Below are 14,071 nucleotides of genomic sequence, written 5' to 3'. Positions count from 1 at the left end.
ATCCCCAGTGAGTCTCTCCCCCCGATCCCCAGTGAGTCTCTCCCCCCCGATCCTCAGTGAGTGTCTCCCCCCGATCCCCAGTGAGTCTCCCCTGATCCCCAGTTGGTCTCTCCCCGATCCCCAGCGAGTCTCTCCCCGATCCCCAGCGAGTCTCTCCCCGATCCCCAGTGAGTCTCTCCCCGATCCCCAGTGAGTCTCCCCCTGATCCCCAGTGAGTCTCCCCCCGATCCCCAGTGAGTCTCCCCCTGATCCCCAGTGGGTCTCTCCCCGATCCCCAGCGAGTCTCTCCCCGAACCCCCGTGAGTCTCTCCCCGATCCCCAGTGAGTCTCTCTCCCCAATCCCCAGTGAGTCTCTCCCCGATCCCCAGTGAGTCTCTCCCCCGATCCCCAGTGGGTCTCTCCCCGACCCCAGTGAGTCTCCCCCTGATCCCCAGTGAGTCTCCCCCGATCCCCAGTAACTCTCCCCGATCCCCAGTGAGTCTCCCCCTGATCCCCAGTGAGTCTCCCCCGATCCCCAGTGAGTCTCCCCCCGATCCCCAGTGAGTCTCTCCCCGATCCCCAGTGAGTCTCTCCCCCGATCCCCAGTGAGGCTCTCCCCGATCCCCAGTGAGTCTCCCCCTGATCCCCAGTGAGTCTCCCCCGATCCCCAGTGAGTCTCCCCCCGATCCCCAGTGAGTCTCCCCTGATCCCCAGTTGGTCTCTCCCCGATCCCCAGTGCGTCTCTCCCCGATCCCCAGTGAGTCTCTCCCCCCAATCCCCAGTGAGTCTCTCCCCGATCCCCAGTGAGTCTCTCCCCCGATCCCCAGTGGGTCTCTCCCCGATCCCCAGCGAGTCTCTCCCCGATCCCCAGTGAGTCTCTCCCCGATCCCCAGTGAGTCTCCCCCTGATCCCCAATGAGTCTCCCCCCGTTCCCCAGTGAGTCTCCCCCTGATCCCCAGTGGGTCTCTCACCGATCCCCAGCGGGTCTCTCCCTGATCCCCCGTGAGTCTCTCCCCGATCCCCAGTGAGTCTCTCTCCCCAATCCCCAGTGTGTCTCTCCCCGATCCCAGGTGAGTCTCCCCCCGATCCCCAGTGAGTCTCCCCTGATCCCCAGTTGGTCTCTCCCCGATCCCCAGTGCGTCTCTCCCCGATCCCCAGTGAGTCTCTCCCCGATCCCCAGTGAGTCTCTCCCCCCGATCCCCAGTGAGTCTCTCCCCGATCCCCAGTGAGTCTCTCCCCTCCGATCCCCAGTGATTCTCTCCCCCTGATCCCCAGTGAGTCTCTCCCCCCCGTTCCTCAGTGAGTCTCTCCCCCCGATCCCCAGTGAGTCTCCCCTGATCCCCAGTTGGTCTCTTCCCGATCCCCAGCGAGTCTCTCCCCGATCCCCAGCGAGTCTCTCCCCGATCCCCAGTGAGTCTCTCCCCGATCCCCAGTGAGTCTCCCCCTGATCCCCAGTGAGTCTCCCCCTGATCCCCAGTGAGTCTCCCCCCGATCCCCAGTGGGTCTCTCCCCGATCCCCAGCGAGTCTCTCCCCGAAACTCAGTGAATCTCTCCCTCCGATCCCCAGTGAGTCTCTCCCCCCGATCCCCAGTGAGTCTCTCCCCGATCCCCAGTGAGTCTCTCCCCCCCGATCCCCAGTGAGTCTCTCCCCCCGATCCCCAGTGAGTCTCTCCCCCCCGATCCTCAGTGAGTCTCTCCCTCCGATCCCCAGTGAGTCTCCCCTGATCCCCAGTTGGTCTCTCCCCGATCCCCAGCGAGTCTCTCCCCGATCCCCAGCGAGTCTCTCCCCGATCCCCAGTGAGTCTCTCCCCGATCCCCAGTGAGTCTCCCCCCGATCCCCAGTGAGTCTCCCCTGATCCCCAGTTGGTCTCTTCCCGATCCCCAGTGCGTCTCTCCCCGATCCCCAGTGAGTCTCTCCCCGATCCCCAGTGAGTCTCTCCCCCCAATCCCCAGTGAGTCTCTCCCCGATCCCCAGTGAGTCTCTCCCCCGATCCCCAGTGGGTCTCTCCCCGATCCCCCGTGAGTCTCTCCCCGATCCCCAGTGAGTCTCTCTCCCCAATCCCCAGTGAGTCTCTCCCCGATCCCCAGTGAGTCTCTCCCCCGATCCCCAGTGGGTCTCTCCATGATCCCCAGTGAGTCTCCCTCCGATCCCCAGTAAGTCTACCCCGATCCCTACTGAGACTCTCCCCCGATCCCCAGTGAGTCCCCCCCAATCCCCAGTGAGTCTCTGCCCGATCCCCAGTGAGTCTCTCCCCCCGATCCCCAGTGAGTCTCTCCCCCCGATCCCCAGTGAGTCTCCCCCGATCCCCAGTGAGTCTCTCTCCGATCCCCAGTGAGACTCTCACCCTGATCCCCAGTGAGTCTCTCCCCCGATCCCCAGTCTCTCCCCCCATCCCCAGTGAGTCTCCCCCCCCGATCCCAAGTGAGTCTCCCCCCCCAAAACGCAGTGAGTCTCTCCCCTCCGAAACCCAGTGAGTCTCTCCCCCACGATCCCCAGTGAGTCCCCCCCCGAAACTCAGTGAGTCTCTCCCTCCGATCCCCAGTGAGTCTCTCCCCCCGATCCCCAGTGAGTCTCTCCCCGATCCCCAGTGAGTCTCTCCCCTCCGATCCCCAGTGATTCTCTCCCCCTGATCCCCAGTGAGTCTCTCCCCCCCGTTCCTCAGTGAGTCTCTCCCCCCGATCCCCAGTGAGTCTCCCCTGATCCCCAGTTGGTCTCTTCCCGATCCCCAGCGAGTCTCTCCCCGATCCCCAGCGAGTCTCTCCCCGATCCCCAGTGAGTCTCTCCCCGATCCCCAGTGAGTCTCCCCCTGATCCCCAGTGAGTCTCCCCCTGATCCCCAGTGAGTCTCCCCCCGATCCCCAGTGGGTCTCTCCCCGATCCCCAGCGAGTCTCTCCCCGAAACTCAGTGAATCTCTCCCTCCGATCCCCAGTGAGTCTCTCCCCCCGATCCCCAGTGAGTCTCTCCCCGATCCCCAGTGAGTCTCTCCCCCCCGATCCCCAGTGAGTCTCTCCCCCCGATCCCCAGTGAGTCTCTCCCCCCCGATCCTCAGTGAGTGTCTCCCCCCGATCCCCAGTGAGTCTCCCCTGATCCCCAGTTGGTCTCTCCCCGATCCCCAGCGAGTCTCTCCCCGATCCCCAGCGAGTCTCTCCCCGATCCCCAGTGAGTCTCTCCCCGATCCCCAGTGAGTCTCCCCCTGATCCCCAGTGAGTCTCCCCCCGATCCCCAGTGAGTCTCCCCCTGATCCCCAGTGGGTCTCTCCCCGATCCCCAGCGAGTCTCTCCCCGAACCCCCGTGAGTCTCTCCCCGATCCCCAGTGAGTCTCTCTCCCCAATCCCCAGTGAGTCTCTCCCCGATCCCCAGTGAGTCTCTCCCCCGATCCCCAGTGGGTCTCTCCCCGACCCCAGTGAGTCTCCCCCTGATCCCCAGTGAGTCTCCCCCGATCCCCAGTAACTCTCCCCGATCCCCAGTGAGTCTCCCCCTGATCCCCAGTGAGTCTCCCCCGATCCCCAGTGAGTCTCCCCCCGATCCCCAGTGAGTCTCTCCCCGATCCCCAGTGAGTCTCTCCCCCGATCCCCAGTGAGGCTCTCCCCGATCCCCAGTGAGTCTCCCCCTGATCCCCAGTGAGTCTCCCCCGATCCCCAGTGAGTCTCCCCCCGATCCCCAGTGAGTCTCCCCTGATCCCCAGTTGGTCTCTCCCCGATCCCCAGTGCGTCTCTCCCCGATCCCCAGTGAGTCTCTCCCCCCAATCCCCAGTGAGTCTCTCCCCGATCCCCAGTGAGTCTCTCCCCCGATCCCCAGTGGGTCTCTCCCCGATCCCCAGCGAGTCTCTCCCCGATCCCCAGTGAGTCTCTCCCCGATCCCCAGTGAGTCTCCCCCTGATCCCCAATGAGTCTCCCCCCGTTCCCCAGTGAGTCTCCCCCTGATCCCCAGTGGGTCTCTCACCGATCCCCAGCGGGTCTCTCCCTGATCCCCCGTGAGTCTCTCCCCGATCCCCAGTGAGTCTCTCTCCCCAATCCCCAGTGTGTCTCTCCCCGATCCCAGGTGAGTCTCCCCCCGATCCCCAGTGAGTCTCCCCTGATCCCCAGTTGGTCTCTCCCCGATCCCCAGTGCGTCTCTCCCCGATCCCCAGTGAGTCTCCCCCCGATCCCCAGTGAGTCTCTCCCCCCGATCCCCAGTGAGTCTCTCCCCGATCCCCAGTGAGTCTCTCCCCTCCGATCCCCAGTGATTCTCTCCCCCTGATCCCCAGTGAGTCTCTCCCCCCCGTTCCTCAGTGAGTCTCTCCCCCCGATCCCCAGTGAGTCTCCCCTGATCCCCAGTTGGTCTCTTCCCGATCCCCAGCGAGTCTCTCCCCGATCCCCAGCGAGTCTCTCCCCGATCCCCAGTGAGTCTCTCCCCGATCCCCAGTGAGTCTCCCCCCGATCCCCAGTGAGTCTCTCCCCGATCCCCAGTGAGTCTCTCCCCCGATCCCCAGTGAGGCTCTCCCCGATCCCCAGTGAGTCTCCCCCTGATCCCCAGTGAGTCTCCCCCGATCCCCAGTGAGTCTCCCCCCGATCCCCAGTGAGTCTCCCCTGATCCCCAGTTGGTCTCTCCCCGATCCCCAGTGCGTCTCTCCCCGATCCCCAGTGAGTCTCTCCCCCCAATCCCCAGTGAGTCTCTCCCCGATCCCCAGTGAGTCTCTCCCCCGATCCCCAGTGGGTCTCTCCCCGATCCCCAGCGAGTCTCTCCCCGATCCCCAGTGAGTCTCTCCCCGATCCCCAGTGAGTCTCCCCCTGATCCCCAATGAGTCTCCCCCCGTTCCCCAGTGAGTCTCCCCCTGATCCCCAGTGGGTCTCTCACCGATCCCCAGCGGGTCTCTCCCTGATCCCCCGTGAGTCTCTCCCCGATCCCCAGTGAGTCTCTCTCCCCAATCCCCAGTGTGTCTCTCCCCGATCCCAGGTGAGTCTCCCCCCGATCCCCAGTGAGTCTCCCCTGATCCCCAGTTGGTCTCTCCCCGATCCCCAGTGCGTCTCTCCCCGATCCCCAGTGAGTCTCTCCCCGATCCCCAGTGAGTCTCTCCCCCCGATCCCCAGTGAGTCTCTCCCCGATCCCCAGTGAGTCTCTCCCCTCCGATCCCCAGTGATTCTCTCCCCCTGATCCCCAGTGAGTCTCTCCCCCCCGTTCCTCAGTGAGTCTCTCCCCCCGATCCCCAGTGAGTCTCCCCTGATCCCCAGTTGGTCTCTTCCCGATCCCCAGCGAGTCTCTCCCCGATCCCCAGCGAGTCTCTCCCCGATCCCCAGTGAGTCTCTCCCCGATCCCCAGTGAGTCTCCCCCTGATCCCCAGTGAGTCTCCCCCTGATCCCCAGTGAGTCTCCCCCCGATCCCCAGTGGGTCTCTCCCCGATCCCCAGCGAGTCTCTCCCCGAAACTCAGTGAATCTCTCCCTCCGATCCCCAGTGAGTCTCTCCCCCCGATCCCCAGTGAGTCTCTCCCCGATCCCCAGTGAGTCTCTCCCCCCCGATCCCCAGTGAGTCTCTCCCCCCGATCCCCAGTGAGTCTCTCCCTGATCCCCCGTGAGTCTCTCCCCGATCCCCAGTGAGTCTCTCCCCCCAATCCCCAGTGAGTCTCTCCCCGATCCCCAGTGAGTCTCTCCCCCGATCCCCAGTGGGTCTCTCCCCGATCCCCCGTGAGTCTCTCCCCGATCCCCAGTGAGTCTCTCTCCCCAATCCCCAGTGAGTCTCTCCCCGATCCCCAGTGAGTCTCTCCCCCGATCCCCAGTGGGTCTCTCCATGATCCCCAGTGAGTCTCCCTCCGATCCCCAGTAAGTCTACCCCGATCCCTACTGAGACTCTCCCCCGATCCCCAGTGAGTCCCCCCCAATCCCCAGTGAGTCTCTGCCCGATCCCCAGTGAGTCTCTCCCCCCGATCCCCAGTGAGTCTCTCCCCCCGATCCCCAGTGAGTCTCCCCCGATCCCCAGTGAGTCTCTCTCCGATCCCCAGTGAGACTCTCACCCTGATCCCCAGTGAGTCTCTCCCCCGATCCCCAGTCTCTCCCCCCATCCCCAGTGAGTCTCCCCCCCCGATCCCAAGTGAGTCTCCCCCCCCAAAACGCAGTGAGTCTCTCCCCTCCGAAACCCAGTGAGTCTCTCCCCCACGATCCCCAGTGAGTCCCCCCCCGAAACTCAGTGAGTCTCTCCCTCCGATCCCCAGTGAGTCTCTCCCCCCGATCCCCAGTGAGTCTCTCCCCGATCCCCAGTGAGTCTCTCCCCTCCGATCCCCAGTGATTCTCTCCCCCTGATCCCCAGTGAGTCTCTCCCCCCCGTTCCTCAGTGAGTCTCTCCCCCCGATCCCCAGTGAGTCTCCCCTGATCCCCAGTTGGTCTCTTCCCGATCCCCAGCGAGTCTCTCCCCGATCCCCAGCGAGTCTCTCCCCGATCCCCAGTGAGTCTCTCCCCGATCCCCAGTGAGTCTCCCCCTGATCCCCAGTGAGTCTCCCCCTGATCCCCAGTGAGTCTCCCCCCGATCCCCAGTGGGTCTCTCCCCGATCCCCAGCGAGTCTCTCCCCGAAACTCAGTGAATCTCTCCCTCCGATCCCCAGTGAGTCTCTCCCCCCGATCCCCAGTGAGTCTCTCCCCGATCCCCAGTGAGTCTCTCCCCCCCGATCCCCAGTGAGTCTCTCCCCCCGATCCCCAGTGAGTCTCTCCCCCCCGATCCTCAGTGAGTGTCTCCCCCCGATCCCCAGTGAGTCTCCCCTGATCCCCAGTTGGTCTCTCCCCGATCCCCAGCGAGTCTCTCCCCGATCCCCAGCGAGTCTCTCCCCGATCCCCAGTGAGTCTCTCCCCGATCCCCAGTGAGTCTCCCCCTGATCCCCAGTGAGTCTCCCCCCGATCCCCAGTGAGTCTCCCCCTGATCCCCAGTGGGTCTCTCCCCGATCCCCAGCGAGTCTCTCCCCGAACCCCCGTGAGTCTCTCCCCGATCCCCAGTGAGTCTCTCTCCCCAATCCCCAGTGAGTCTCTCCCCGATCCCCAGTGAGTCTCTCCCCCGATCCCCAGTGGGTCTCTCCCCGACCCCAGTGAGTCTCCCCCTGATCCCCAGTGAGTCTCCCCCGATCCCCAGTAACTCTCCCCGATCCCCAGTGAGTCTCCCCCTGATCCCCAGTGAGTCTCCCCCGATCCCCAGTGAGTCTCCCCCCGATCCCCAGTGAGTCTCTCCCCGATCCCCAGTGAGTCTCTCCCCCGATCCCCAGTGAGGCTCTCCCCGATCCCCAGTGAGTCTCCCCCTGATCCCCAGTGAGTCTCCCCCGATCCCCAGTGAGTCTCCCCCCGATCCCCAGTGAGTCTCCCCTGATCCCCAGTTGGTCTCTCCCCGATCCCCAGTGCGTCTCTCCCCGATCCCCAGTGAGTCTCTCCCCCCAATCCCCAGTGAGTCTCTCCCCGATCCCCAGTGAGTCTCTCCCCCGATCCCCAGTGGGTCTCTCCCCGATCCCCAGCGAGTCTCTCCCCGATCCCCAGTGAGTCTCTCCCCGATCCCCAGTGAGTCTCCCCCTGATCCCCAATGAGTCTCCCCCCGTTCCCCAGTGAGTCTCCCCCTGATCCCCAGTGGGTCTCTCACCGATCCCCAGCGGGTCTCTCCCTGATCCCCCGTGAGTCTCTCCCCGATCCCCAGTGAGTCTCTCTCCCCAATCCCCAGTGTGTCTCTCCCCGATCCCAGGTGAGTCTCCCCCCGATCCCCAGTGAGTCTCCCCTGATCCCCAGTTGGTCTCTCCCCGATCCCCAGTGCGTCTCTCCCCGATCCCCAGTGAGTCTCCCCCCGATCCCCAGTGAGTCTCTCCCCCCGATCCCCAGTGAGTCTCTCCCCGATCCCCAGTGAGTCTCTCCCCTCCGATCCCCAGTGATTCTCTCCCCCTGATCCCCAGTGAGTCTCTCCCCCCCGTTCCTCAGTGAGTCTCTCCCCCCGATCCCCAGTGAGTCTCCCCTGATCCCCAGTTGGTCTCTTCCCGATCCCCAGCGAGTCTCTCCCCGATCCCCAGCGAGTCTCTCCCCGATCCCCAGTGAGTCTCTCCCCGATCCCCAGTGAGTCTCCCCCTGATCCCCAGTGAGTCTCCCCCTGATCCCCAGTGAGTCTCCCCCCGATCCCCAGTGGGTCTCTCCCCGATCCCCAGCGAGTCTCTCCCCGAAACTCAGTGAATCTCTCCCTCCGATCCCCAGTGAGTCTCTCCCCCCGATCCCCAGTGAGTCTCTCCCCGATCCCCAGTGAGTCTCTCCCCCCCGATCCCCAGTGAGTCTCTCCCCCCGATCCCCAGTGAGTCTCTCCCCCCCGATCCTCAGTGAGTCTCTCCCTCCGATCCCCAGTGAGTCTCCCCTGATCCCCAGTTGGTCTCTCCCCGATCCCCAGCGAGTCTCTCCCCGATCCCCAGCGAGTCTCTCCCCGATCCCCAGTGAGTCTCTCCCCGATCCCCAGTGAGTCTCCCCCCGATCCCCAGTGAGTCTCCCCTGATCCCCAGTTGGTCTCTTCCCGATCCCCAGTGCGTCTCTCCCCGATCCCCAGTGAGTCTCTCCCCGATCCCCAGTGAGTCTCTCCCCCCAATCCCCAGTGAGTCTCTCCCCGATCCCCAGTGAGTCTCTCCCCCGATCCCCAGTGGGTCTCTCCCCGATCCCCAGCGAGTCTCTCCCCGATCCCCAGTGAGTCTCTCCCCGATCCCCAGTGAGTCTCCCCCTGATCCCCAATGAGTCTCCCCCCGTTCACCAGTGAGTCTCCCCCTGATCCCCAGTGGGTCTCTCACCGATCCCCAGCGGGTCTCTCCCTGATCCCCCGTGAGTCTCTCCCCGATCCCCAGGGAGTCTCTCTCCCCAATCCCCAGTGTGTCTCTCCCCGATCCCCAGTGAGTCTCTCCCCCGATCCCCAGTGGGTCTCTGCCTGATCCCCAGTGAGTCTCCCTCCGATCCCCAGTAAGTCTACCCCGATCCCTACTGAGACTCTTCCCCCGATCCCCAGTGAGTCCCCCCCAATCCCCAGTGAGTCTCTGCCCGATCCCCAGTGAGTCTCTCCCCCCGATCCCCAGTGAGTCTCTCCCCCCGATCCCCAGTGAGTCTCTCCCCCCGATCCCCAGTGAGTCTCCCCCGATCCCCAGTGAATCTCTCTCCGATCCCCAGTGAGACTCTCACCCTGATCCCCAGTGAGTCTCTCCCCCGATCCCCAGTCTCTCCCCCCATCCCCAGTGAGTCTCCCCCCGATCCCAAGTGAGTCTCCCCCCCAAAACGCAGTGAGTCTCTCCCCTCCGAAATCCAGTGAGTCTCTGCCCAACGATCCCCAGTGAGTACCCCCCCGAAACTCAGTGAGTCTCTCCCTCCGATCCCCAGTGAGTCTCTCCCCCGATCCCCAGTGAGTCTCTCCCCGATCCCCAGTGAGTCTCTCCCCCCGATCCCCAGTGAGTCTCTCCCCCCGATCCCCAGTGAGTCTCTCCCCCCCGATCCTCAGTGAGTCTCTCCCCCCGATCCCCAGTGAGTCTCCCCTGATCCCCAGTTGGTCTCTCCCCGATCCCCAGTGAGTCTCTCCCCGATCCCCAGTGAGTCTCCCCCTGATCCCCAGTGGGTCTCTCCCCGATCCCCAGCGAGTCTCTCCCCGAAACTCAGTGAGTCTCTCCCTCTGATCCCCAGTGAGTCTCTCCCCCCGATCCAGAGTGAGTCTCTCCCCGATCCCCAGTGAGTCTCTCCCCCCCGATCCCCAGTGAGTCTCTCCCCCCGATCCCCAGTGAGTCTCTCCCCCCCGATCCTCAGTGAGTCTCTCCCCCCGATCCCCAGTGAGTCTCCCCTGATCCCCAGTTGGTCTCTCCCCGATCCCCAGCGAGTCTCTCCCCGATCCCCAGCGAGTCTCTCCCCGATCCCCAGTGAGTCTCTCCCCGATCCCCAGTGAGCCTCCCCCTGATCCCCAGTGAGTCTCCCCCCGATCCCCAGTGAGTCTCCCCCTGATCCCCAGTGGGTCTCTCCCCGATCCCCAGCGAGTCTCTCCCCGATCCCCCGTGAGTCTCTCCCCGATCCCCAGTGAGTCTCTCTCCCCAATCCCCAGTGAGTCTCTCCCCGATCCCCAGTGAGTCTCTCCCCCGATCCCCAGTGGGTCTCTCCCCGATCCCCAGTGAGTCTCCCCCTGATCCCCAGTGAGTCTCCCCCGATCCCCAGTGACTCTCCCCGATCCCCAGTGAGTCTCCCCCTGATCCCCAGTGAGTCTCCCCCGATCCCCAGTGAGTCTCCCCCCGATCCCCAGTGAGTCTCCCCCTGATCCCCAGTTGGTCTCTCCCCGATACCCAGCGAGTCTCTCCCCGATCCCCAGTGAGTCTCTCCCCGATCCCCAGTGAGCCTCTCCCCCCAATCCCCAGTGAGTCTCTCCCCGATCCCCAGTGAGTCTCTCCCCCGATCCCCAGTGGGTCTCTCCCCGATCCCCAGCGAGTCTCTCCCCGATCCCCAGTGAGTCTCCCCCTGATCCCCAGTGAGTCTCCCCCCGATCCCCAGTGAGTCTCCCCCTGATCCCCAGTGGGTCTCTCCCCGATCCCCAGTGAGTCTCTCCCCGATCCCCAGTGAGTCTCTCTCCCCAATCCCCAGTGAGTCTCTCCCCGATCCCCAGTGAGTCTCTCCCCCGATCCCCAGTGGGTCTCTCCCCGATCCCCAGCGGGTCTCTCCCCGATCCCCAGTGAGTCTCCCCCGATCCCCAGTGAGTCTCTCCCCGATCCCCAGTGGGTCTCTCCTCGATCCCCAGCGAGTCTCTCCCCGATCCCCAGCGAGTCTCTCCCCGATCCCCAGCGAGTCTCTCCCCGATCCCCAGTGAGTCGCGCCCCGAACCCCAGTGAGTCTCTCCCCCGATCCCCAGTGAGTCTCTCCCCGATACCCAGTGGGTCTCTCCCCGATCCCCAGTGAGTCTCTCCCCCCGATCCCAAGTGAGTCTCTCCCCCGATCTCCAGTGAGTCTCTCCCCGATCCCTAGTGAGTCTCTCCCCCCGATCCCCAGTGGGTCTCTCCCCCCGATCCCCAATGAGTCTCTCCCCGATCCCCAGTGAGTCTCTCCCCGACCCCCAGTGAGTCTCCCCCCGACCCCCAGTGAGTCTCTCCCCCCCGATCCCCAGTGAGTCTCTCCCCCATCACCAGTGAGTCTCCCCCCTGATCCCCAGTGAGTCTCTCCCCGATCCCCAGTGAGTCTCCCCGATCCCCAGTGAGTCTCTCCCCGATCCCCAGTGAGTCTCTAATTTTCTGTTTTTTCTCCCAGTCTCTGTGACCCTGGATGTGGAAACAGCGAATCCCTGGCTCGAGGTGTCTGAGGATCTGAAGAGTCTGAGACGGGCCCGGACCCCGAGGAGTCTCCCTGACACCAGGAAGAGGTTTACACACAGGCTCTTTGTGCTGGGATCAGAGGGATTCACATCGGGGAGACATTACTGGGAGGTGGAGGTGACGGGAAATCGGGGCTGGATTCTGGGAGTAGCCGCAGAGTCTGTGGAGAGGAAGGGCCTGGTCAGTCTGAGCCCAGAGACTGGATTCTGGACCATTGAGCGGGTTGATGACCAGTTTAATATAAATTCCTCTCCTGGATCCCGTCTCCCTGTCGGTCAGATCCCCGGGAAGGTGGGAGTTTATCTCAGTTATGAGTCTGGGACAGTTTCATTTTACAACGTGGACACCAAGTCCCATCTCCACACCTTCACCGGGAATAACTTCACTGAGAAACTTTATCCTTTCTTCAGGACTGGGGATGAAAACCAGTTTCTGAGAATCTGCTCCGGTTCTGATCCGGATCGGGAAAGGGGCGGGGCCTCGGGGTGGTGACATCATCCCTGACATCACAATGACTTGAGGGTCAGGGGCAGAGTTCAGGGGTTGGGGGTCAGAAACTGCCCTCGACAACAGTTTGTCACTCAATGTGTTGTTTAATTTGCAAATTGTAAAATCCCAATCAGACTGTAAATAAAAACAACACAAATAAAAACGTCAGAGGATTAAAATAAAAAGGAAATTAAATATCTTGAACTTTCCCTTGCAGTTCATTGTAGTGCCGATTTCAGCCACACGATGGTGATGTCGAGCTGTACAAAGATCAGTAAAGTTTTACAGCGCAGTATCGCCACCTGCTGCTGGCTACCTGGTACTGGCAGGAATAACAACAACTCAAAATGCTGAATCGCTGATCAGACAATTCAGGCAGGACCTTTCTTCACAACTGAAAGAGAATTGAATCAGAAACAAAGGAGGGAAAATAAACATGAGCCTGGACTTCCCACTTCCATGTTCCTGTAACACCGAGTCCCGATCGGGAAATTCCACACAGCCGGTCTGGACAATGTTCAGAAAATCCCAGGTTGGGAGAGTGAGATTTCCCAGTTTGGGATCTTGCTGTGTGTCAGGAGCTGAATTCACAAATCTGAGCCTGTATTCCGAGTACAGAGAGGATAAGAATGTCCTCCTGGTTTAATAACTGGGACATTGGTGGATAGTTCGAATGACCAAAAAGGTGAGGCGGGGTTATTGGGTTACGGGAATAGGGTGGAAGTGAGGGCGTAAGTGGGTCGGTGCAGACTCGATGGGCCGAATGGCCTCCTTCTGTCCTGTATGTTCTATGTTTTAGGTCCAGTCTGTGGAGAGGGAAACAGAGTTGACGTCTCGAGTGGAATATGAATCTTTTTCAGATGATTTCCTGCAGTCTCAGTATTTTGTTTTTATTACAACAGATCGAATTGTTAGATTGTATAAATATAGTTCACTTGATTCACCAACATTACTTGTCAGCAAAACAGTAAACCTAAACCCACAAACTGTTTATGGATTTATTTTTAACCCAGCAATTTCTCAGAATCTTTATGTTATTCAGACCCTCAAATATATTTCAATGTTCAATTAGTTCACACACCTTCACTTCAGTCACTAATATCTGCTGATGTCTCTCCAGGGTTCCTCTGTTTTGATCTTTATTCAGGTAAATAAATAAACACATTTTTTACATACAAATCCTAATTTCCGTGGAGCCACACCGCCCCCTGCTGGTTGAGATCGGGTCTCCAGAGATTTATTTGTCCTGCATTACTGACTTTGCTGGTGGTGCTGGAACACAGCTGTTTCTTTTTGGGGAGACGATTCTGTTGACTGTTTACAAACTTAACTATAACTAGCGAAGGGAGCATCACTGTTTGTGTCAGTGAATGGCTCCATTAGTCTGTGTAGATATTAGGGATGGACAACAAATGCTGGCTTTGCCATTGACACCCGCCTGTTCTGAGCTGCCACCATGTTCTGAGATTGGGTTCTTTGGCTCGGACTCTGGGTCTGGGACGTGGTTCTCAGACAGACTGGAGACAGACTTTAGTATCCGCTTCAACACTTGTTTATTAGGATTACTTCTGAACCGGTTACAGAATAGGCACGTAGCTCTTAGGCATGATTCCAAACTCTCCCTCGAGAGTCGAACACATGACTGACGAGAGTCATTGTTACATCATCATCAACGTCACACAATAGAATATCCCACCTGTTAACCCTTTAAACACATCAACCCTTTATAGACACGTTTGTCATAATATACACCAGTATATCATGGTGCAGACACACACTGACGGACACACAGTGGGACCAATCAACATACCAACACCGCAGCCAATCACCAGTGAGAGCACACGCATTATAAAGACAGGGGGCATCAGAGTTCCCGCTCATTCGAGTAGCAGCTAGCTAGGAGCACAGAGCTCGCAGCCTGCAACACAGACATTCACCATGTGCTGAGTGCATCTACTGGTTAGGACAAGGCAAAGGTCTTTAGTTAAAGCTGGTATCGTATTTACCCACAGTTCAAGTATGTTTAAATAGTTAATCTTTCAATAAAATAGTGTTGCACTACTTCAAGTGTTGGTGACCTATATGATCCAGAACACCCAACACATCATGATACCAGGAGTGGTTGCATACTAGCACTTCTTAGACCGACCTGCCTTCCGCCAGCATTCCGTCATCCTGCAACATGGACAACATCAGCCCGCCGCCGCCGCTCCGCATCGCCGGCAACCTCGGGGCCAACTGGAAGATTTTCAAACAGCGCTTCCAGCTCTTCCTCGAAGCCACGGACAGGGAGGGTGCCTCGGACACCAGA

The 14,071-nt window shown here is 60.9% G+C and overlaps 1 protein-coding gene across 1 annotated transcript in view; it reads left to right on the top strand.

The window, feature by feature from the left end:
* The window catches only part of LOC140390530 (zinc-binding protein A33-like), a 51,556-nt gene extending 37,734 nt beyond the window's left edge, over nt 1–13,822 (top strand). Inside the window, exon 6 of the mRNA XM_072475702.1 lies at nt 11,207–13,822. Coding sequence (XP_072331803.1) covers nt 11,207–11,763 — 557 coding nt within the window. The 3' untranslated portion in view covers nt 11,764–13,822. The remainder of the gene's footprint in view (nt 1–11,206) is intronic.
* Nucleotides 13,823–14,071: the final 249 nt, after the last annotated feature.

The sequence above is a fragment of the Scyliorhinus torazame genome, chromosome 14 (assembly GCF_047496885.1).
Source record: "Scyliorhinus torazame isolate Kashiwa2021f chromosome 14, sScyTor2.1, whole genome shotgun sequence".
Lineage (NCBI taxonomy): Eukaryota > Metazoa > Chordata > Chondrichthyes > Carcharhiniformes > Scyliorhinidae > Scyliorhinus > Scyliorhinus torazame.
This window is presented reverse-complemented; position numbering and strand designations above follow the sequence as displayed.